Source organism: Triturus cristatus, chromosome 8, assembly GCF_964204655.1.
Source record: "Triturus cristatus chromosome 8, aTriCri1.1, whole genome shotgun sequence".
NCBI lineage: Eukaryota > Metazoa > Chordata > Amphibia > Caudata > Salamandridae > Triturus > Triturus cristatus.
Window position 1 is genome coordinate 357,822,215 of NC_140591.1, and position 23,363 is coordinate 357,845,577.

The 23,363-nt window shown below is 45.9% G+C and overlaps 1 protein-coding gene across 4 annotated transcripts in view; it reads right to left on the reverse strand.

Annotated features, from left to right (window-relative positions):
• Positions 1-23,363, reverse strand: part of STARD13 (StAR related lipid transfer domain containing 13) — an 802,429-nt gene that overhangs the window by 16,618 nt on the left and 762,448 nt on the right. For all 4 annotated transcript variants that reach the window (XM_085621689.1, XM_085621690.1, XM_085621691.1 and 1 more), the window contains 4 exons: positions 21,342-21,405; positions 9,339-10,732; positions 6,984-7,157; positions 4,467-4,626 (listed from right to left, as the gene is read on the reverse strand). In XM_085621689.1, coding sequence (XP_085477815.1) covers positions 4,467-4,626; positions 6,984-7,157; positions 9,339-10,732; positions 21,342-21,405 — 1,792 coding nt within the window. The remainder of the gene's footprint in view (positions 1-4,466; positions 4,627-6,983; positions 7,158-9,338; positions 10,733-21,341; positions 21,406-23,363) is intronic.

Sequence of the window (23,363 nt, forward strand, 5' to 3'; positions counted from 1 at the left end):
GCACTTAGCCCCACTTTATTCAATGTGTACGTCCGCCCCCTGGCCATATTGGCCAGAGCTCATAACATCAAATTAACATCTTATGCGGATGATACACAGTTTATTTTCTCCTTCTCCAGTGATACCAATGCTGACAAAATTAAGTTCCAGGAAGATCTGTCAGACATTGCTAAGTGGATGACTGATAATCGTCTCCAGCTTAATTCATCCAAGACGGAGGTACTACTGGTTGGAAAAGAGATTATAAAATGGGATGAACAGTGGTGGCCGCCTGCATTGGGCCCGGCACCCACCCCTAAGAAGGAAGTTAAAAACTTGGGTATTATGGTCGATAACCGACTAGATCTTGATTCCCATGCCAAAAAGGTGGCAGGCATGTGCTACGGCCGTCTACGGTCTTTGAGACCCATTTTGGGTTTTTTCGAACCCCAAGTCCGCCAGATGATTATCCAGGCCATGGTGCTGTCGAACATTGACTACTGCAATGCCCTTATGCTGGGCTCCAATCAATCTACGATTTACAGACTGCAAAGAGCTCAGAATGCGGCCGCACGTAGTCTGTTTGGTTTGCCAAAAAACTGTCACATCTCCCCTATCCTTCATCGTCTGCATTGGCTGCCTGTAAAGCAGCGTATTCAATTCAAGGCACTTTGCCTTATCCATAAAATTCTTTATTCCTCAGGCCCCAAAATTCTACAAAACCTAAGTGCCCCTTACATCCCCATTCGGGCGCTTCGCTCTGCAGATCGGTTTCTGGCTCACATTCCTAAGATTCGGAAGAGCAGAGCAGGAGGCCGATCCTTCAGATACTTGGCCCCGAAATTGTGGAACACAATCCCGCAAGAAGCCCGTGTTATCATGAATCATTTGTCTTTTAGAAAGAGAATTAAGACTTGGCTATTTACCACTCTATAGGCCAGGTTTTTTTGTGGTTCCTTCCCTGGCCTGGTTGTTGTGTTTCTGGCTCGTCTGCAAGCGCTGGGACGCCCCGTTGCTGGGGTAGCCATGCGCTATATAAGCTACCTTAACATAACATAACATAACATAAAGTGGGATATATTTCTAATCACACAATGTCCCAAATACGCTTAAAAGTGGAATCACAAGCCATTTGTCTCTGAGCCATACAGTTTCTGTCATCAGCACTTCTCCTCCCTTCTACCACAAGAGCAGTTCAAACATGAATGGCAAAATATCCTAGTTTGCAAATGTTTTCTATATAATTATGGCTCTGCCATATTTGCCACATAATATATCATCCACTGCATAATTTTATAGTTTTAACTAATCATTTTTGTAGCTCAAACGGATAAAAAGTTACAAAAAAAGTGACTTGTGTTGCTGCAAAGTGGACGGCCCTTTGCAAAGGTTGACTGATCACTTGTCTCACTGCTGCATTTGTATGTTATACTGGTACTAATGAGGCAGAATCTTTGCAGAGACTTAACATGTGTAAAAATGTCAAAATAATAAAGTATAAGAGAAGATATTGCATTACGCTGCAGCCTTTTTTTGCTGCATAATTTAGTCAACACTGCTGCATAATTCCAGAGGCCCCAGTGCAGGTAGCACATGTTAAAAGTGCATGTGCATGACGCAGGGAGACTGTGAAGTTTGCAAACTTAGTTTGGTGTGCGTGCAAATCCTGCATTGCCGATCAATGGTGAGTTGCAGCTACTACTGCTGAAACAAGGCCAATGGAGGTACCAGTGGGTGAGGCGGACTGGCCTCGAGGGCAGAGCCGGCTTTAGTGCTGGTGGCACCCTGTGCAACAATGTTTGTTGGTGCCCCCCCATGACCACCTACGCCTCAGACTCCCTCACTACCATGCTTTAAGAGTTTCCCTCAAGTCTACATAAACACACTCTTTCTCAGATGCATTTAATCTGATTTACAGTGCCACTCACACCAGTGTACTGTGTCAGATCACTTTACATCACACACACTACTCAGAGACAATCATTTATACGTGTGTAAATCTATGTATAGGAAATGTTTCATAAGACAAAGGACTACAACGTGTAGAAGTCACATGACAACCATACTAGTAGGCAGTATAGTTTAATAGCTCGCTGTTCTATGTTAGGATTTTAACTTATAAACTGCAAGTAACAAAAGGATCTCTCTGACAAAAGCAGTAACCCACTCACCTAGTTAACATTATGAGCACTTTTCGATCTGCATGTTACATGTTCTTTGCAGCAGGCACATTAACCCTCTGCACTACCTTTCCAGGAGAAAACCCTTCCACTAGACAAAAATCTAATCTCTTTCTAGGAAGAACATTAATCACCGGAGTTATCATGACATTTTTATTGTTGCTGAAAATTGTTGGAGACCAGGAAGGAGGCAGCAAGTTTTTTTAAAACCATAACATACTTGCAAACACTACACCCCCACCCGAAATAGGTGCCCGGTGTGGTCACACCGTTCGCACCGCCCTAGCCTGCTCAAGGTTCCTGTGGCCTCAGTGACAGAGTCAAAGTGACTGGGTCACTGTTGCTCTAGGGTGTGCTGCTTTGTAGGCCTGCCCGCAAGACAGGAGATGAACTTCAGTATTGATTGTGGTGGACAAGCCTTCAAGGTTAACCCACACTTGCCACCACGAAGGTCCACTTGCTGGTGCTAAGACACCAGGGTATCTAAGGTCTAGCAGGGCCTTCTAAGGTCTAGCATGGGAATGTGCTCTTTCAGGGAAGTGGTATGGGGGACTGGTCATGAAGGGTGAGTCTGGGTCCCCAGTTCCAAATTCAGCAGCTCCGGCCATAGTGCTACATTCTCTCCCCCACTGAACACCGTACTGCCCCACTGAGAGAAACTCGCACTGCCTTCAGCTACAACCTAATTGTGCCCGCTATAAACACCTGGATAGTGCTCAATTCAAATTACGAACTAGACAAGAGTAATATGCTGCCTAAAAAAAAGAAAACATCCCGGAAAAAGCAAACACTCGTAGGGAATGCAAGATTAAGTAAAACATGTGAAATGTATGCAGGAACAACATGGTTCCCTTAACGATTTCTCACTCACTATTTAGAAATCAGTGAGTGCTTTTACCTGAAAAGTTAAGGACATGACTACAGGGCCCAGAAAGGACCTGTTTCAATGTTCATTGCTTATATCCTACAAAACGTAAGCAGTCTGGTTTTAAAAGACCACTTCTATAAATACAGAGCCATGGTACACATTTTGCTTTCCAATCCACCCATCAACCAGGTATTGCAGCACCTCCAGGAGTGGTGCACTTCCCCACCCGGGGAAAACAATGTTTTCAAAGAAAGACAAGAAAACAAAAGTAGCACTTCACTGGCAAGCTCTTAAAAGCGTGCTTGATGTGTTTGGGTGTGAATTAAATCAATCTGGCCACTTTGCAACCACTCTGTCTTGCTTTCTTTAGTTATGTATTTATTTTCATACTTTAAACCTTTTATTTCTCTCCGTCCCAAGGCTGCACTTTGGAATAGAAAAATGTGACAAAAAGAGGGCATTTCCATCAAAAGTGTTTTTTTCTTTCTGGGATCCATTTCACGGGGAGGCAAATAAATGAAAGAAGGAAAGAGGTTGTGAACCGTTTCTTCAAGTCATGGTTTTCAGTAAGTGAAGAGGGGCTGCTAGACAGAAAGAGAGGGGATACGAGGAAGAGAGAGGGGGGAGGAGGGCAGCTGCCATCACAGAGCAGAAGTGGATATTGTCAGTATCTTCTCTCGGCAGGAAGGAGACAGAGTGCTTTTCCTTCTCTGCCTGTCCCCGAACGCCCACGAAAGCAGAGCATTATCTGAAGGGCTTGACTATTACTGCCGTCCTGGGACACGGTTTTGAAAAGAAAAAGTAGAGGAACGGAATCTTTTCAATAAAAGAAGTAGGGGCACGCCGTTCCCTGCCGATCCCGCCCACTTCAACCACTGCATATGCATCAATACAAGTTACTGCGTGGGCTGAGGGCTCCGCTCAGCACAGCTTGGGAACATTAAGCTGTAAGTACTGCGGATGTTATTCACATCCGCACCAGCAGAGGGCATATGATGGTTCCCAAAAGGACAGCTGTTGAAAACGCATTGATAGAACCAGAAAGCCTGGCTGTGACTTTTCTGTGTTTTACGTCACCAAGGACCTGGTCACTAGTTTTGGTAAATACGATGAAGATGCATCTAGAGAGTTTAGAAGTCCAATTTACATTATTATTTTATTTATTCTGTGAGGATGGAGAATGTCCAAGCTAATATTTGGGAAGTATCTTTAGGTAGCATCTTGCTATAGCACCTCATGTTGTAATATGTTTAGACATTTAGCAATTTGCATTTTGACAATTTAGTTCTGCATCAACAGAATGCAATGTCAAGTTGATCCAGAGTTCCCTACTTCAAACAAGACTCTGGGAAATATTTTGTGCCTGCTTGATAATCATGCATTTCATTAAACGTCAATTTATACAACCAAAGGGTGAAGAGCACATGACGAGCGCTTACCTGATCCAGGCAGTTGTTGCGCAAGAAGCGTAGAGCTTGCTGAATGCTTTGAGGAAGAGGTTGCCCAGTCCGCTGGACATGAACTATTAATGGAACCCCAAATACATTCTTGTCTTTGTAGTCAGGAACTTTCATCCTCTTCATGAACTTAGGAACAGACCTGGAATGCATAAAAAAATGGTCAGTCGCTCACCGCGGGTATGGGATTCTTAACAGGACATTTGCTGCAGAAGGGATTTTGTTTGGTGGGAGAGCAACAAACTAAGCTTTGTTAATACGGTTTAGGTGTTTCATTACAAAATGCAGGCTTAGAAACAAATTTCTAAGTGGATCTATGTACTTGATCATTATATATTATGGAATATGTATGGTTTATCAATAAATTAACATTTACTAGAACATTGAAATGTTGAGAGAGCCACTGAAAACAATGGGGTGCTCCGGGCTTCTAATGGCCAGTAGAAGCCTGGAGCATCAACATGCCAATGTTTAACAACGGCCTCACAGGCTGGAGGGGATTTCAACCCCCTCAGGCTCTTTGAGGCCTATGTTTTACAAATTAGTACATTCTGCCCTCTTCTCGGGCCATTAACACTGAAGCGGGCCTTTAATGGCTGGTAGAGCCCGCTATGGCGGGCTCTAAGGCTATATTAACATTACCGTTTATTGTCAACAATGGCTTAATTTTCTTTAACAGTGTAGGGGTGTAATGACAGATCTCCTATGCTTTTCTATATGAATTGTTCTTTTCAAAAGCCAGTGCTCACTTCCAGCGAGAGCAATATCACAGAGAGCCACGTTTAGACCGTGGTTAAACAACACTCGCCAACTCTGAATATAGTTTTATGATGGGAGGAGGTGTGGGGGCCCTTGAAGGGCAGGGTTTGTCCTGAGACTGGGCTTGAGCACATCCCCACCTGGCCAACCATGGAGCGGTCAGGGCCAAGGAAAGGGTGGGACTTAGAGCGCAGCACTGCGTGAGCAGATCCTTCCACCTTTCCTCAAAAACAAATAACAAAATGTTCTGAGGGGGCTGTTCATGTCCTGGGGAGGGTGCAAACTGCAAAACCCCTGATGGAGTCAGCTGCGCACACCCTCCAGACATGAACTGGAAACTCCCACTCTGCAGGGTTTTCCACCACACTTTATCCATTATCATGTGACAGGGTGTCCCCATGTGAGTTAGCAGGTTCTGTGATACTGTCAAAATGGACACAAATGGTATTTGGACCAGTTTCACCATAAGAATTGATTTTGCGCAACATGCAAATACTGCTGACTCATGTTTGCTGCTCGCTCTTGACGCTAGCCTATACCTAGTGGTAACAATGAGCGCAAACCAGGAAACATTTAATAACAAAAATAAGGTAAAAATGATAACAAAACAGTTGCCCACATATAACCACAGACTCTGTAGGTGGCTGCATTTTTTTTCTATTGGATATCCTGAAAATCTGGGATAGATCTTGCCCTCCTGGACTACATTTGACAAACCTGATTTACTGTAACAGTGTTTTATGTGTATCTGTGAACATCAACTGACTGGAAGGCATTGATGGAAGTCACAACACTAAACATGATTAAGGCAAAAGACACAATGGAGAGTTCCGAGGCGAAGCCCAATATATACTGTTTTATGTGCATGCAACTGAGTGCGCCATTTACTATATAGGGATCCAAATGGGTTAATAAACGAAAGGTTAACACCGACCTCCAGACAGATTTTGCATTGTGGTTTGTGACGCATGTCTTTGACACTATATTGTTTAACTCTCCAGGAACGCTTGGAGGAAAGCTGCACACAAACGCATGGCCATGGGGTCCAATGAATGTAGGGCCTTATTTACAACAAAGTGACACAGCGCGGTGCCTCAAGCCTTATTGCGTCATATCTGCAACGATATTACGTATGTATCGCTCTGCTGCCCCCTGTGGTGGCACACATTTGGTTGTCATGCGCGGACGCAGGCACCCTTGGACTATGGTGCAAGGATGCCTGCGTTGCTGAGAAATTGTTTTTGTGCAGGAAGGGACACCATCCTGCATAAAAATAATCAGGAGAGTTGATTTCCTCTTTTTATGTGTGTTGCAGAATGCAGCACGCATAGAAAGAGGGAAAAACGAGGAGAAATGAAAACATTTCTCCTCGTTGCGCCTCGCTACGTCTCCCCTGGGGAGGCGTAGCATTTCAATGCATTCCCAGGTTTATGATTTCTCGTAAATCTGGGAATGTGTCATGTTCCATGGGTGTTGTGTGGAAACACCCACAGTAACACCCATGGAACGCCCCTTTCACGCAAAGTGCTGCATGTAATCGGGCCATATTTAGAAGGACAGGAAAAGCTTTATGTGTCCTTGTAAATATGGGGCAGCAAAATGCACGGCTGGTGCGTCACAAAAAGTGATGCACCAGCGGCGTAAGGGGCTTGCAAATATGCCCCGTAGTGAGCAAGACACACCCACCCCTCAGTATCGACATTCATATCTCATTGGCGTTTCCGGTCATTTGCTGCTTACCAGGTCCAGCCATGTTTGTTGGACATCGAGTACTTCTCCATGATGGCGGTCAGGCGAAGCAGCGAGAACTTCTGCAGCAGGTTCAGCTGGCCGGCGGATTGGCTACTGATCTGTAGCGACGCCACAGAGCGGCTCATTCGATGAGAAATATGGAAACTGTGCCACCGCAATCGCCTTCAAGGTTAGACACAAATAAGATTGCAAATTACAGAATGCACTTGACGAATATTGGCCACATTCAAACTTTGCAGCACATCTATCAGCAAACAACACGTCTTGGGAAAATTAATGTAAAAAATCTGTATTCTCGCCCATGGCTCGGCATTTAAATGACAAGTGAGTTGTCAATGCTCTTAACCTATATGTAGCAATGCTATATGTTAAGCAATGCCCATTTCCAGCCAATTTGTTAGAGCAACACTGTCATGCCAAGCCATTTCCCTTTAATGTTCACAGAGGCTTTTAAGCCTTCAGTCTTATTAGTTTTTTTTAACTCTACAGTTCTGAAAAATAGGTTTAAACTTCCTTTATCTCCGTGTGGATACAAATACTCCTTAAATATTATTATTCCACATTAAATCCCCCGGTTCTAGAGTATTAACTAATTGTTTCTATTACTAAAACAGGTGAAATATTTCACGGATAATTAAAACTGCTTTGTGCCTCCCTGCTCTGCATGGTTATGTTACACATCTGAATGTTCTGGAAGTGTCCAATAAATCAAATCATGTGCCAGGACTATGGGTTCAAGACATGATTATGGCTTTTCCTCCATCCGTTTTCAAAGGGGACACTTTCTCATGCATGCAGACACCGAGCAGACAGCATTGTCTCTAGACTGCACCTTCTAACCAAGGGAAGCATGAGACAGACTGCACTTTCTAACAAAGGGCCACGGCATGCAGACTGCGTTGTCTCTAGACTGCACCTTCTGACCTAGGGAAGCATGAGACAGACTGCACTTTCTAACAAAGGGCCACGGCATGCAGACTGCGTTGTCTCTAGACTGCACCTTCTGACCTAGGGAAGCATGAGACAGACTGAACTTTCTAACAAAGGGCCACGGCATGCAGACTGCGTTGTCTCTAGACTGCACCTTCTGACCTAGGGAAGCATGAGACAGACTGCACTTTCTAACACAGGGCCACGGCATGCAGACAGCATTGTCTCTAGACTGCACCTTCTAACGTAGGGAAGCATGAGACAGACTGCACTTTCTAACAAAGGGCCACGGCATGCAGACTGCGTTGTCTCTAGACTGCACCTTCTGACCTAGGGAAGCATGAGACAGACTGCACTTTCTAACAAAGGGCCACGGCATGCAGACTGCGTTGTCTCTAGACTGCACCTTCTGACCTAGGGAAGCATGAGACAGACTGTACTTTCTAACAAAGGGCCACGGCATGCAGACTGTGTTGTCTTTAGACTGCACCTTCTGACCTAGGGAAGCATGAGACAGACTGCACTTTCTAACAAAGAGCCACGGCACGCAGACTGCGTTGTCTCTAGACTGCACGTTATAAATACAGAAGCATGAGTCAGACTGCACTTTCAAACAAATAGCCATAGTGTGCAGGTGGCATTGTCTCTAGACTGCACACTCTAATATAGGGAAGCATGAGACAGACTGAACTTTCTAACAAAGAGCCACAGCATGCAGACTGCGTTGTCTCTAGACTACACATTATAACTACGGAAGCCTGAGACAGACTGCACTTTCTAACAAAGAGCCACAGTGTGCAGACGCCATTGTCTCTAGACCGCACGTTCTAATGCAGGGAAGTACGAGACAGACTGCACTTTCTAACAGAGCCACAGCATGCAGACTGCGTTGTCTAGAGACTGCACGTTCTAGCGAAGGGAAGCACGAGACAGACTGCACTTTCTAACAAAGAGCCACAGCATGCAGACTGCGTTGTCCTGAGACTGCACGCTCTAATGTAGGAAAGCATGAGACAGACTGACCTTTCTAACAAAGAACCACAGCGTGCAGACGACATTGTCTTTAGATTGCACGTTCTAAAGTAGGGAAGCATGAGACACAATGCACTTTCTAACAAAGAGCCACAGCGTGCAGACTGCGGTGTCACTAGACTGCACTTTCTAACATAGGGAAGCACGACATAGACAGAATGCACTTTCTTACAAAGAGCCACAGCGTGCAGACTGTGTTGTCTAGAGACTGCACCTTCTGACCTAGGGAAGCATGAGACAGACTGCACTTTCTAACAAAGAGCCACAGCATGCAGACTGCGTTGTCTCGAGACTGCACGCTCTAATTCTTATATTCTTTACCTTCATTATTCATATTACCAGCAAAACAAAAATCACACCTTTTATATTCAAGCTACCAACCTGGTGGGTCTCGTCAAGGATGCGCCAACGCCAGAGTCCCTCCTTTCTCTTGGTCCATCTAATTCATCAAGCGATGCCCCATCTCGGTCCATATCACTTGGTGTTGTCCGGCCATCCGAAATAGAGTTACCCTCAAAATCCAATGTGATATGATTGGGAGTCTGGAAGGGTGCAGAAGCTGGCTCTGCCGCTGACAGGCCCACATCCTGCAGTTCTGGTAGCACATTCTTTGACCAGTGATCTACAACTTTCTGAAGTCCATTGACATGCTGCAAGATGTCATCCAAGTGTGGAAAGAGGTCCTCCTCCATGTCCATGAGGTCTCCAGTGCTGGCGTACAAGTGAGACCCCGGCACGTTGTCATAAACACTTACCCTGCTCCCTCGCGGACAGAAGGAGGTGGCCAGTCTCGGTTCCTTTGGATTGCTGCCTGGCTTCCGGCTCAGCGAGCTCTTGCCGGTCTGCCAGTTGATAGTGCTGCTGTCGGTCGGGGAGAGGCTTTCAATGGAGAGGGCCTTGGGGAAGGTCCCAGGTTGGTGGTCCTTGGGGATATAAACAACAAGATTTTCTTGCGAGTGAAACTCGTTCTTACGATTTTGGTCCACCACACGCAGGTCCCCTGGTCCTTTTAGGACATCTACATCTTCCAGGTACATGCCCCCTCGCTTGTTGCCTCTATGACAATTGTGTTCTGCTGAGCAGGGCGTGCTCACAGCACTGCCACTAGTTTCTGACTGACTACTGTCACTGCTGGACTTAGCAGAAAAAGAAAGTTCCCTTCTTGCGGTGTCTGACGCCATGCTCATCACATCATCAGTGCCTATCCGTTCACAGGGCAAGTACTTCATAGCTTCTGACTCCTGCTGAAGTACTGGTCCACTGATCACCAGATCTCGCGTCCTTCCCAGGCCCTTGGTTTTGCCAGGGCTTCCTCGCTCCCTTAGAACATCCATGCGCTTAAAAATGCTTCTGGCCTTGATTCGTGCTGGCTTCTCACTCCTCGCGCTAAGTGAGCCATGTATGACATTACTTGGGTAGTGGGGGAGCGTGTCACTGAGGGAGAAGGAGTCCGGCAGGAGGGTGGACTCTGCCCAACCCCGGGCCGAGCAGTCGTACATGTCTCTGTTCACTGTGCTAGTGCCAGACTGGCTCCTGGTGTCGCTTCCCCCACTGCTCTCACTGTGAAGGGAGGAGACCTCAGGCTCACTCAGATCAGTGAGCACGCTCTCACTGCTGGTCGTGTTTTTCATCCTCACGTCCCCCACAGACCCTTGCCTGTCTGATCGGCCCAAGAAGCCGTCAATGTCGTCCACCCGGGACCATCGCCGGCTGGTCCTCTGGAACGTCCATTTGTCACTGATGGCGCAGTGGCTTTCTTCATCTGAGTCTTCACCCTGAAAGACATCACATTTCATTATAAGCAACGAGAAGAGCTGTTCTGCTTACATTATATGCAAAAGAAGGATTTGGATGGTTCTGTTTAGTTATCAACGAGTTTACGTATGTTCCCTTTTTGTAACTTCAAAAATATTATTTGAGGAGCCCAGTTTCCTGGCTGGAAAAAATAAGAGTCCGGAGCAACATTCAAATAACCAAGATGCAAACAATTTTGATGGAACATTGAAGGGATCTAAAAATGAAAAAAAGTTGGCAGGGCTACTGAAATCACCTAAGAGCCCAAGGTGATAATGAAGCTGTGCTGACAGATGCCACATGTAGCATTGGAAGAATGACTCTCACATAGGCTTGCACCCGCTATACTAATGAGCCATCGGTGTTTCATATGTCAGAAAGCAGCTGTATGCCAGCGGGCATGTACTTCTAGTGAAGATATATCATAAAGGAAGTTTCCATAATTCCAGAGTCCAGCCAACTTCACCTTCTCTAGGAGCACTCGTGTAATCTACTACAAGACACACTCTCTGGTGACGTGCACACTTGACTGCTCTCCTGGGGTGATCCAATGTTGCTCACATCTACTGTCCATATTTAATGACAAAGCTCCTGAATATAACAGAATGACATCTGATTTCAAGTCTGCTTTTAGTTTCAGCTTTCTAGTAGGCGGAGGAACTGTTTCCAAACTCTACAGAATATTCGGTTCATTTCAGCCTGGCAGGTACGCTCAGATTTGGAGTAAAGTACCTTCTCTCATCTGTTAGCATCATGTTAGGTGCATTGTTAGGTGTGATCTGAGAAACTGAACTAATAAAGCTGGATGATAGTTGGTACAGTTTCCCAGCAATCACGTTGGGTCACAGCTTACAGAACCCTATGATGGAAAGTCAATGAAAACTATTATATCTATGAATTAAGATGGCCTCTTTAATAGTGAAGTGTTTTCTAACATGTACTGTATAAATTACACTTGATATTGACCTGCAAAGCACATAAAGAAACAAGAATCGCATTATTGTACACGTCTACTTGCTGTATTTCTGCACATCTTCTACCAGCCTCCACTTTCTACATGTCCAGGACTTCTTTGTGGCCCACAAATTCCTTCCTGCCCTTTCTCCTTGCCTGCTTTTCTCTCCTGTCCCAAAGTCCACCTCTGTATATCTGTCCACCCTGTTTCTGACTGCTGCTGAGAGAGTGTCCCGTGGTGTGCCTAAGGAGATGGTTCTTGCTGACCACTTCAGCCGCGGTGGATTCTCTCCTTGCATTGAGTCTACCTGACCCATTAGATATTACAGATTTGGAAGCCATTGCTAAAGCTTGTTAACAGTGGCTACTGTCCTCAACCTAAGCCTTCTGATGGGCAGGGCAGACCCCAATGATCCCTTCACCATGGTGATACAAATTACCATCGAGTAAGAGGACAATACTTGGTAAAATAACTTACGACAGACCTGATTTACAATTTAGTGGAAAGCAGCACCAATTAGGGCCAAAATAAATTCAATCAAAAGGACAATTGCATTTTGTGGCCATTTTGAAACTTTGCCGTGGATACAGAGCATTAGGATTTTGCCTTCTTAACGTCAAATAAATATATCACGAAACGGCTGATGTTCATGTCCACATGGACAGAGATAAGTATTCTTGTACCAAGCTCTACAAACAGAACAAGCCATCTGCAGCCCAGTGACGTTCACACAGTCATAGACATGTCAACTCTGTGAAAGGAAAATTGATGTACCGCCAGACAAAACAGAGAGTTCAGAATGTCTATTTTATTCCTGGAACATAAAAGACAACATTTACGTATGCTGCTTGAAGTGAGCATGCCACTGTAAGAGAAGGCTTCACACAGAAAAGGGAACCACAATAACTACAGGGGGAGAGCTTCAACTAACACATTCCAAATTAAATGCTCTTGTAAAGCTGGAGTGCTTGAGGCATCTATTAAGGCAGCTCTCACCTTCCACAATCAGGAATAAAGATAGCGTTGTTAGTTCTGAAACCTATTTCCACTATAACCTGATGTAAATGTAGTTTAGGTGGTCTCATCTAGTGTGCATAGGGATAATGTGTCGGAGTCATTAATAAACAAGTCCTAGCAAAGTCAATTGCTCTAGCTTTGCCAATGCTTGTCTGCCGCCAGTATTGGCTTTGCCAGTGTTTGTAGGAAATTAGCACAAGCACTGACAAAGCCAACAGCGGTGGGCAGGGCTAGACTGGCTCTAGCGGGCATTGTGTGTTTCCCTGGGAGGCTGGAAGGGTGGAGTTGTTTTTTCAGCGGTGGGGGCTGGTTTTGTTGCTGGGGGGCAGTTTTGCAGTGGTGCTGCAATATCAGCCCCCAGTAACAAAAGCAGCAGTGCATAATTGTGCACCCCCACCCACCCACCCAGAGGGGCTGGTCCAACATAATTGTCAGGGCTGCATTGGGTTCCCAGTCTGGCGCTGGCGGTGGGCAGCCATCTTGGACTGTTGTTTTGCATTCTTCCTAAATAGCGGTCATACTGCATTTGGACGCAACGTGAGAGCCATCTTGGAATGGTATTCCAATAAGAATAAAAAATAATACTGTTGTGATTCCAAGAAAGCCGTCCCATTGAATCCAGACACAATGTGACGGCCATTTTAGAAGTATACAAAATAACATTTCAAGGTGGCCGTTCACTGCTATTTGCTTAGTCAGTGTTTTGTAATTTCTGAAATTCTGCAAACATTGGCAAATCCAATACTAGTAGCGTTGATTAGGGGGCAACAGACAAAGTGGATTGAAAGGACTGGTGGAAAAAGAAAAAGGAGGGAAAGGGAGAAAGAGGCAGGACAGGAGGAGAAAGACACCAAGCGGCAGCAGTGCTCGGTGTTGGTAAAGTAGAAGGGAAGGTGGAGAGCAAGAGAGAGAGACGTGGAGGCTGCTTGGTGAGAAGGGTAGCTACAGAGGAGAGGTAAGGGCGGGGAGAGATAGAGCAAAAAAAAAGAAAAAAGAAGGAAGGAACAGAACATGTACTCCCATCAAGTACCAAAGCTCAAATGCCACAGAAATATCCAGTAAGAAAAACACATCAGTCACGTCAGCAGTAGAAGGAGACCCTCAACCGATCTCAAAGCAGGGTGAAAACTAAATGCACCAGCAGTGAGACAAACAGAAGAATAGGCGGGAAAGCCACTGGATGAGGAGCAGGGGATTCATATAGATTTAAATGTGCTTCCACTAATGAGCAAAGGTCAGACCCAAAGCCCACTGTAGGTACTGTTAGAGTATTGGTGAAGCTGTCTGCAGCATGACCACAAAAACCACATTAATTTATGGCATCGTGAAACTGACAACTTTAGGTTTTGCAGGTCTGATTCTTGCGAAAAGAACCATTAGGAGAACGTATACATGCATTTAGAAATTGTCCGGTCAATGAAATTAATGAAGATGGAGGTAAAGGAAAGTGTCTTAGCCATGAAGTGCGTGGCCTGTGCTGTAGACACAGATTAATTCGTCTGTCCTCCAGTGGGTCAGCACTTACTCCGCAGAAAAAAGGTGAGCTGCTGAAAGTATTCTTTCAGGCCCTCATCCTACTCTGAGATTAGGGTTGTCTCAAGCCAGGAGCTACTGGTGTGGTAAATTCACCGTTGACATCTCTGGAGGAGTTGAATGGGTTGCTACTGTTCCTTTCGTAGTGGTACCTCTGCGCAGTGTGCCCTGTGCAGCGACATGGAACTGCTCGTTGACTCGTCTGTTGGACACCGTACAGACGTGAAACTCATCTGCATTCCTGCAGACCTAGGGGTACGCATGTATCCCCCTTAACTCCAATTACACATTGTATGAAAGTGGGTTATTTATTTTTCTAATGTGTTTTTATCTTGTACATGTTTTACTTTTATGGCTACGTTGTTATCCGAATAAAGTCTTTTGGATTGTATTGGATTGGAAAGTGGTTAACCGTGCGTGACATGGCGGGAAATTTAAGAATGATGAGAGGGTTAACAGGAGCCACCCATAGTGGTCACACTACACCAGGCAATGTTGGGCATAAGTTTTAAATTAACCAGTGGGCTGATTTCTGCCTCCGCGGAACTGCACAGGCCATGCAGGACGTCCAATAGCGTCAGCCGCGGTACCCAATAACGGAAAGGGGGAAGTGCTATAGTCATTTTAACAGTCCAACTGGACCCCATCCCATGCCACCCCGTCCAAACATCCCTTTCTGGCTTCGAGCATCTTAGGACAGGTCAAACCAGTTGGCACACCGTCACCTGGCAACAATGATATCAGTCAGTCAGTCAAAGGCTTTATTTCGATAAAAACATATCATAAAAGCTTTACAATTAAAAAAGAGTTTAAATTCATTTAGGTTAAAATCCAAATATTACAATAAGAATAAGACATATCATAAATAGATGTTAAGAACGGATTAAACAATTTCTTTAAGCCTTTTGCTTCTAATGCGCCATGCCCAAGATAGAAATTTTGATAGGGCGCAAGCATACAGAGGGCGGGAGTCAGACATTAAAATACGTAACGCCTCAATGTAGTGCCTAGTGCCTAAGTAACGGCACAATTGCTTGAGCCATCTTCTTCTTGGGTAAACATACTGTGGGCATTCAAATAAAAAGTGGGCCACAGACTCTTGTCTGGATATACAAAAAGGACAAAATTCAGTGGTCTGGGCAGGGGGATTCCACCGGGAAGTAAAAACATAAAGTGGGAGAGTCCCGGTCCTAAATTTGAAGTAAAGAGATCTATCATGAGGTCTCTCAATAATGTCGAGGTACAGTTCCCGGATCGGCTGTTCCTTGAATTCCAGAAAGTCCTCCGTAAGTCTACCCAATGTACAGTTCGTTTTTCTTTGGGTCGCAATCCAATTCCAATATAGAGACTTAAGCGTAGCTTTCGGGGGGGAAGACCTGTTTTCCCATGCTGCGCTTAGCCCAAGATTGCACAAGAGGATTTTCATGTCGCTCAGCCACTTTATCTTGTGCCATCCCGGGAGTGACATAACTTCTGAAAGGCCTTTGGCATATTTAGCTAGTTCCGGGACACGCCATAGTCGGGCCCATAGCAGTAGAGGGCGAAGTTTCGCCAGGTCATCAATAGGACGACAACCTAGGTCGAGCATCAGTGGGGTCGTTGGAGTACCTTGAGGGAGTGACATGATGGCCCTACAAAACTTTCTCTCAGCTCTTGACAACTCACTAGTATTGCATGAACCCCACAGCTCAGCCCCGTAAAGAGCAGAGCTGACTGCCCTTGCTGCATAAATTTCCATAACAGGGGCTATAGGTCTAATAGCACAGGAGCGCTGTTCCTTCAGTAGGGCCCCTGTTACTCTCTTGTGGGCTAGCAACATCTTGCATAAGTGGGGGGCCCATTGCATATTATGAGATAAGCGAATCCCTAGGTAATCAAACACATCCACCCTCCCCAAAGGTACGGCATTTAATTTCAAAGGGCGCACAAGTTTTTTGGGGGGGTTCATCACGAGATATTTCGTTTTGTCAGTGTTGATTACCAGGCCCCGTTTAGCGCAAAAGAGTTGGAAGTTATTTAATAGTTTTTGGAGGCCCATAGGGGATTTGGAGAGTAAAAGAGTGTCGTCCGCGAAGAGGAGGGTAGGGATACGTTCCCCTGCCAGGGATGGTTCATCTGAAGGATCGTTCAGCAGATGCTCAACCACACCGTTCACATATAAAGAAAAAAGGGTGGGGGCTAGAACACATCCCTGGCGGACCCCTCTCTCTACCGGGATTCTACTAGTTCTCTCTCCATCCCTGCCCCATCTAATCTGGGCAAAGTTGTTTTCATGCAACCTTGCAATTAACAAGAGTAAGTAGTGGGGCACCCCCATGTCAGCAAGAACTCTCCAGAGGGTCTCCCTGGGTACCAAATCAAAGGCAGTCTTTAAATCGATAAATGCGAGATAAAGACTGCCCTTGCCTAGGACCACCACCTTCCAATACACTAGTAGCAATCTAAATGTCTGTTCAATAGTACCAGTGCCTGTTCTAAATCCTGCCTGGTAGTCGGAAAGGATATTGGTTTCGTCAATCCATTGTGATAATCTGACCAACAACACCTTCCCGACTACCTTTTGGGTTATATCCAGCAGGCTTATAGGTCTATAGTTAGACGGGTCGTCCCTGGCCCCCTTTTTAAAAATAGGGACGACCTCCGCCCCTTTCCACGATTCCGGAATAGGAGCTCCCCTACTAATGGCATTGATCAAACAGCAAATAAATTTGCCCCAATTCGGAATATCCAAACGCAGCAGATCCCCGGGGATACCGTCTAAGCCGGCTGCTTTTTGGGGCCTAATGTTGCCAATTGCATACTCGACTTCTTTGATCGTAAAAGCAGAATCTGCCGAATTTACCCCCCAGTCATTGAGTGTCGTGATTGTGCCTAACGTGTCGATTTCATAGTCTACGCTTCTTATTGGGAGGTCGGGAGTTGCTGACGCCACCCCCCGCACCACATCATCATTAGAGGTGGCTATGGGGGAAGCTTCAAGAATGTCCCCAGTGTGGCTAGCATACAATTTAGTAAAATGATCGACCCAAGCTTGACTTGTGATATTGCATGTGATGAGTTCGCTGTCGGGTCTTGTTTTAGCTCTAATTGCATCCCAAAAACGCCTTGAATCTTTCCCCAAGCTGGCCTCTTTTAAGGAGCACCAGTATTCAAGCTCCCACTCCTTTCTAGCGCTTGCGAGGGTTTTCTTATATGATGTCCTAGCTCCCTGAATTGCTCCTTGATTTTTGCTTTTGATGGCCTTAATCAAGAGTGATTTTGCATGTCTACAGGCAGATGTATACCAGTCATGTTTCCCCCTAGGGTTCCTAGTGACCTTGTTCTTGACCAGATGTTCCTCTTTAGAAAACACATCCCCAATAGACCTAAGGGTTTCCTCAAAGATGGAAGTGACCCGGCCAGGGGTCGAGAAGGCCGGGTCACTGTTGTCCAACTCCATTTGTGAGGCAATAAGCAATGTGTGTATAGTGTTGAGTTTGGTTTCATCCTTGGAGACCAAACTCCACTTCAGACGTCTCCCACAAGAGGAGACAAAGATTTTGTTAGCTGCCTTAGGAGATGTTTTGATCCTATCGTTGGGCCAGGGATTCCTAAGGGACAAGGAAAGTGAATTATGGTCGCTTTCAACGGTGGACAAAACAACCATATCCTGGACAAAACCCCAGAGAAAGTGATCTAACATGATATAGTCGATCCTTGAGGTGCAATTAGGTCTGTTAAAAGTGGCCGCGCCCATAGGATCTGAGCGTGTGCGGCCATTGGCAGCTCTCAAGCCGAACTCCAGCGTTAGAGCATTCAACTGGATCGCAGTTGCAGACCATCTTTTAACCGGGGGGATGGCCAAAGACGGGATGCCCCATCTTTCGTCATCCTCAGCCGGGTCAGAAGCGTCATCCTGAATCAGGGGCTCGTAGGTACAATTAAAGTCGCCCGCGACCAGAACTTTGGCTTGGACTGAATTTTCTCTCAATATCATGTCAAGAATGGAAACTGTCTGAGACGTAGAGCCACACTTAGCACCTCTGGCATATACATTAAATACATCAAGAATAAATCCCCTTTGGGGACCTCTCAGGGAGATTCCTAGGATGTCTGGACAATTAATTTGTTTTGCATCTATACGAAGATTTAGAGCAATACTTATCCAAATGAGTAGGCCTCCAGAGGGACGGCCTATCCCATTTCTAGCAAGAACTGCAGGGACAAAATAGGTGACATAACCTACCCGGTGTGAAGGTTCTAAACTCCAGGTCTCTTGGAATAAACAGATCGAGTGTGCCTCTACTAAGGCATTCCACTCCGGAAGGCATAATTTCCTGTGGATACCAGCAAGATTCCAACTTAGAATTTTTAGAGTACCAAGAGGATCGTGGACAACATTTTTTTGGGCACTTTGGTGGACAATAGAGGGCGTGAATAGAACGGGGGGCACAAGCTCAGTGGAGATATCGTACAAAAGGGAACCCGGAGAACCGGGCAGTGTGTAACTTTACCCAGGGCACTCACTCAACGTGAACTTCCTCTGTCCGTGTCCGACTCTGCTTTTGTGGTTCTCTACCGTGGACTTCTCTTTCACCCCTTTCTATCGCTGCTTCTCTCTTTCTTGTATATGTGTGTGTCACTGTCTCTTTCGCTCTGTCCTTCGCTCCGGCTATCGCTCTCAGGTCTGGACAGCTCCGACACGTGCCCCGCGTGTGTATGTTACTTTAGTCCCCTTCCCGTCCGTCCCCCATTTCTCTGTCGTTCGTTCTCTGAAGTCACTGTCGACCCATTTGTGTCTTTTTACTGCATTTATCTGTGCGCCTGCCTCCCCAGCCCCTCTGACTCCGTGAGTCTGCGGCGATGCTGTCCTGATCTCTTTCTTCAGTTAGATTTCCATTCTCGACATTTTATTGGACGTTCGCGAATTTAGCATTTTAAATGATTGTCAGTGAGTAGACATAGCCAACCTTCGTCGCCAGACGCCCCTTTAGTGCGATGTGTAGGAAGTCTGTCGCCCCCTCCTATCCACACATAGCCGCACTAAACGACCGCCCCCCCCCCCCCCCCTTCACCCGCATCTGTCTCGCGCTGGAAGTGACAGCCTCACACAATACATGTTAAGAACCAGCGCGCTGAGGTGACAGGAGGGCGTGCCGCACACTCCTCGTGACAGGAGGGCGTGCCGCACACTCTTCGGCACACACTCCGCGCGTGCCTGTTTGTCACGTCTTCACGCGGTGGCGAATCACACCCCCTTTTCAAGTGACCGGCCACTTTTCACTGCTATGTGAGCTATGGGTGAAAACTCAACATCTACCGTTTATTGGATGGCATTCATTGCCTTTTACACTTACGCACTGCGTAGTGTGTTAAGATTAACGTGCTGAATTTACAGAACCGGTCGTAAGTGTTTTACTAATGACAGGTCAAACAACATCCCTGACTTACTTAGGGATGACATCCGGTCTACTGTTACCTATCCTCCTCCTCCACACCGATAATACTCCTCCAAGCGCAGTCCTCAAGGCGCACTCTTTTTAATGGGGTTATGTCACTTCCCGGCACCTCGTGCCCTGCCTTGGGTGCTTCTGTCTATGACGGTCACACTCTGCTCGCGCCACCCACCCCTCCCAGGGAAGTTACAAAGTAAAGTCTGCTTTCCACTTACGGATAAAACATTTACGTTTGGAAAATTGAAAGGATTGGATTGGTGGACTGTCTTATTATTAGATATTAGATATTGTATAAGCCCTCCATGGGCCCGTCTTACGTAGCAAGAATGGATCCACGGAAGCATAAACATTCTATAAGCTTCCAGATACGCTAGAGATACACTCAGTATCACTTAGGCGAATCCCTGATTGCCTTTTAAGATTTTTTGTTAGCTAGTTTGTGTTATGCTCCTGTTATATTTAACGGATTGAATACTTTTGAAAAATAAGTATACGGAATGTTAAGTGCCATTTCCAATACATAAATAGGCGTATGATATATTGCTGAAATGAAAGTATGTAAAGAGACCTTTGCAATAAATACTTACTGATGACGTGTTACAACACAGAAAACGGTGTCATTGATGCAAAGTCAATGCACTTTCTCCAACGTAATGATGGGTATACTATAGACCATATCATTTGTCAGCTCCAAAATAAAATATAACACCAAAGTGTGTCTGTCAAAGAACAATTAACAGAACAGTCTGTCTTAGCAGGGTAGCGTCAAAAACGGAAAACATTGTCTTATGTACCAGGTTAATAATTCGACATTGGAGAACTTTCAGAAAAACGAGGCGCACAGTGGCGAAGTGCGATGTATATTTTCTTGGCAGTGGAGCGTAAACCGGGGTGGAAACAGAAACACTGCAATAGTGAGGTAAAGAGAGAGAGGGGGGTTTGGGTGGTGGAGCAAAGGGCCATGGGGTGGTATCAGGGCTGAGCACACGCTAGGGGTTCGGCAATCTCAGCTTTCGGCAGTGGTACGGTCTGTCTGTCTGTCTATCTGTCTGTCTGTCTGTCTATCTATCTATCTATCTATCTATCTATCTATCTATCTATCTATCTATCTAAAATTAAGCACTAGTGAGCGGTTTGGTAAACTTTTAAACTATCTATCTATCTATCTATCTAAAATTAAGCACTAGTGAGCGGTTTGGTAAACTATTAAACTACCCAGTTAAGAAACTAAATATGAACTCTACACAACCAACAAACACACACAATCAATTGACTTTTGGACGATTTTCATACCGTGCACCAATAAAATCTCGAAGCATTAACCAGTTCCAACCATTATATCAGTGAACACAAAAAACATTACGGTTTGAAAAGAACACTAACCAGAATTATGTCATACAGAAAACAGTGGTAGTTCTGCGGCTTAAACATCAACATTTGCATATGCCATTTACAGATCAACGTATGTAAACTAAAACTTAGCATGTAGGTATTTTAAATGGGTAACATTTACTGATTATTCCCAGGTACTAACCCAAACTTTGAGTAATTTCTAAATCTAAAATGCATCTTTTTCTGTGCAATTATTCTCACATTAGTGCGCGAAATATCACAGTTACAGGCATGAGTCTGGCGCATGCGCGGACTCACCTTCTTCCTTTGAAAGTTCACATCGAGTTTCATGGAGGCGCACTTGTTCAGGGTGTTCAGCCGCCTAGGAGTGAAGCAGAATCCAATGATTACCATCCCGACACTGACTGCGAGCCCTGGCTTCCGTTCCTTCTCGGCCTGCTGCCTTCCCTTCCACGGCTGCCCTCCCATCGCCTCCTGCGGCCTGGTCCAAGCAAGGCCTGGGTGTCTCCAAGCACAGGTTTCTAGGCTGCCTCCAGGGGTGCCATGGTAAACACAAGCCCAAATCCGTGCCACACACTTATAATCCCCTCTTTCCCAGGGCAGCTGCTGACCACTGTGGCCTGATGGATGTCCAAGTCCCTAGGCTAGAGGGCCTCCCGTTCATTCAAGCCTAGGTAGCTCCTGCCCGCCCCTCATTGGCCAGTCCGTGGGAAGCCCCGCCCACTCTAGCCAACACGCTGGCCTCTTCACCTTTCACAAGGTGATTAGGTGCAATAATCCACATATCAGCCCGCTTCCTTAGAGGGTAACTGTTTACCTTTAACCTAATCACCGCTCGTGCTTTTGTATTGAAGGGTGTTAACTTAAGCCTTTCAGTCGTTTCAAACTTAATCCACACCATTCACCTTCAAGGAGGCTGATTAGTTTACACCGCGCTCGAGCCTTGCTGCACTCAAAGCCACCAGCTAAATCCACATCTCTCACTGTCCAGGGAGGGACCCAGGCAACAAGTGCCCGTTTGCACCCTCATACTACAATATCTCACACAGCAAACATGCGCACCAACACAATTCCAGCGGCGCCCGTTCACTGCCTAGATACGCTCTCGCGAGAGTGCAACTTTCAACACCACCACAGGGAATATTTACAGAGCAGGGTTGCCCTTGTGCACAGAACACTTCACAAATTGAATTAACTCCGGGCGCTTGCTAAATTGAGCGGTTATTAGCTACTCAAAGATATTACGTTTTTATCGACCTCTGCCAGATGGAGTCAGCCAGTCAGGCTATGAACCTGCGATCTGTTTGTTACTGCTGTTGGCGCTTAACCTACTGAGCCATCTTGGCTTGTTGCCGCTCGTTGCACTGGAGTGCACTCAAATACCACCGCATGCACAACACTAACCTAACAAAAGTCGCAGCGTGTCCAGTATACAAGTATCAGTTAACCATAATTTAAAAAAACAGTATGAACACCCTGTGCTTTGGAGGCGCTCCAGTGCCCCCCCCCCCCTTCCCCTCCCCGCCCCCCAGTAGAGCTCTCCCATCAGACGTTACACATGGAGCGTCATATCTAGGCTAACAGGGGTACAACACTCCCAGCCCCGATACAGGGGTACAACACTCCCAGCCCCGATAAAAACGCACACAACGGTACGCTAGGCTGGGTCCCACTCATAGAAGCACCTTCCGCGACGATGCGCCGTTGCCAGGCTCCCAGAGGCACACCACAGCGCCAAGAAGCCGTGCAAACGGTTTGCAGGGCACTACAGAAAACTGCGCCTCATAACATAGCGTTAGCTCCTTCTTTTGATTTGTATCGTAAAATACACTTTTGTTTCGTTATATATTAACACCACGGTGCACATGAAATACACAGGCGCATACAACGACTGCGCTGTAACATACACAATGTCCTTCTAACAATCTCCTCGCCTGAATAAGAACAAGAAACACACCCTGCCCGGCCAAAATAGTTTATCACAGCTGACTTGTGACGTCACGACACCCGCTTCCATTATAAGATGCAGCTCTCTCCCCACTCAAACAGAAAACAAGGAAGCGGGGTGACTGGCTTTTCACCCCTTTCTTCCAAACGTACTTCCCCTGAAACCCACCATTGGCTGGTAACGAATCGCTTATGGGGGCGCGTTCACGCATTAGAACTCACTTCAAAAGATATGCAGGCTTTCATTTACTTGAACTGAACTGTTTAAATATGTATTTCAAGTTAATTTACGATCTTCACAGTGACCGTTCTTGTCACAGTTAAGCTCACCCATGAATTATTCTCTGTATTTGTCATCGAAGATCAGGAGAA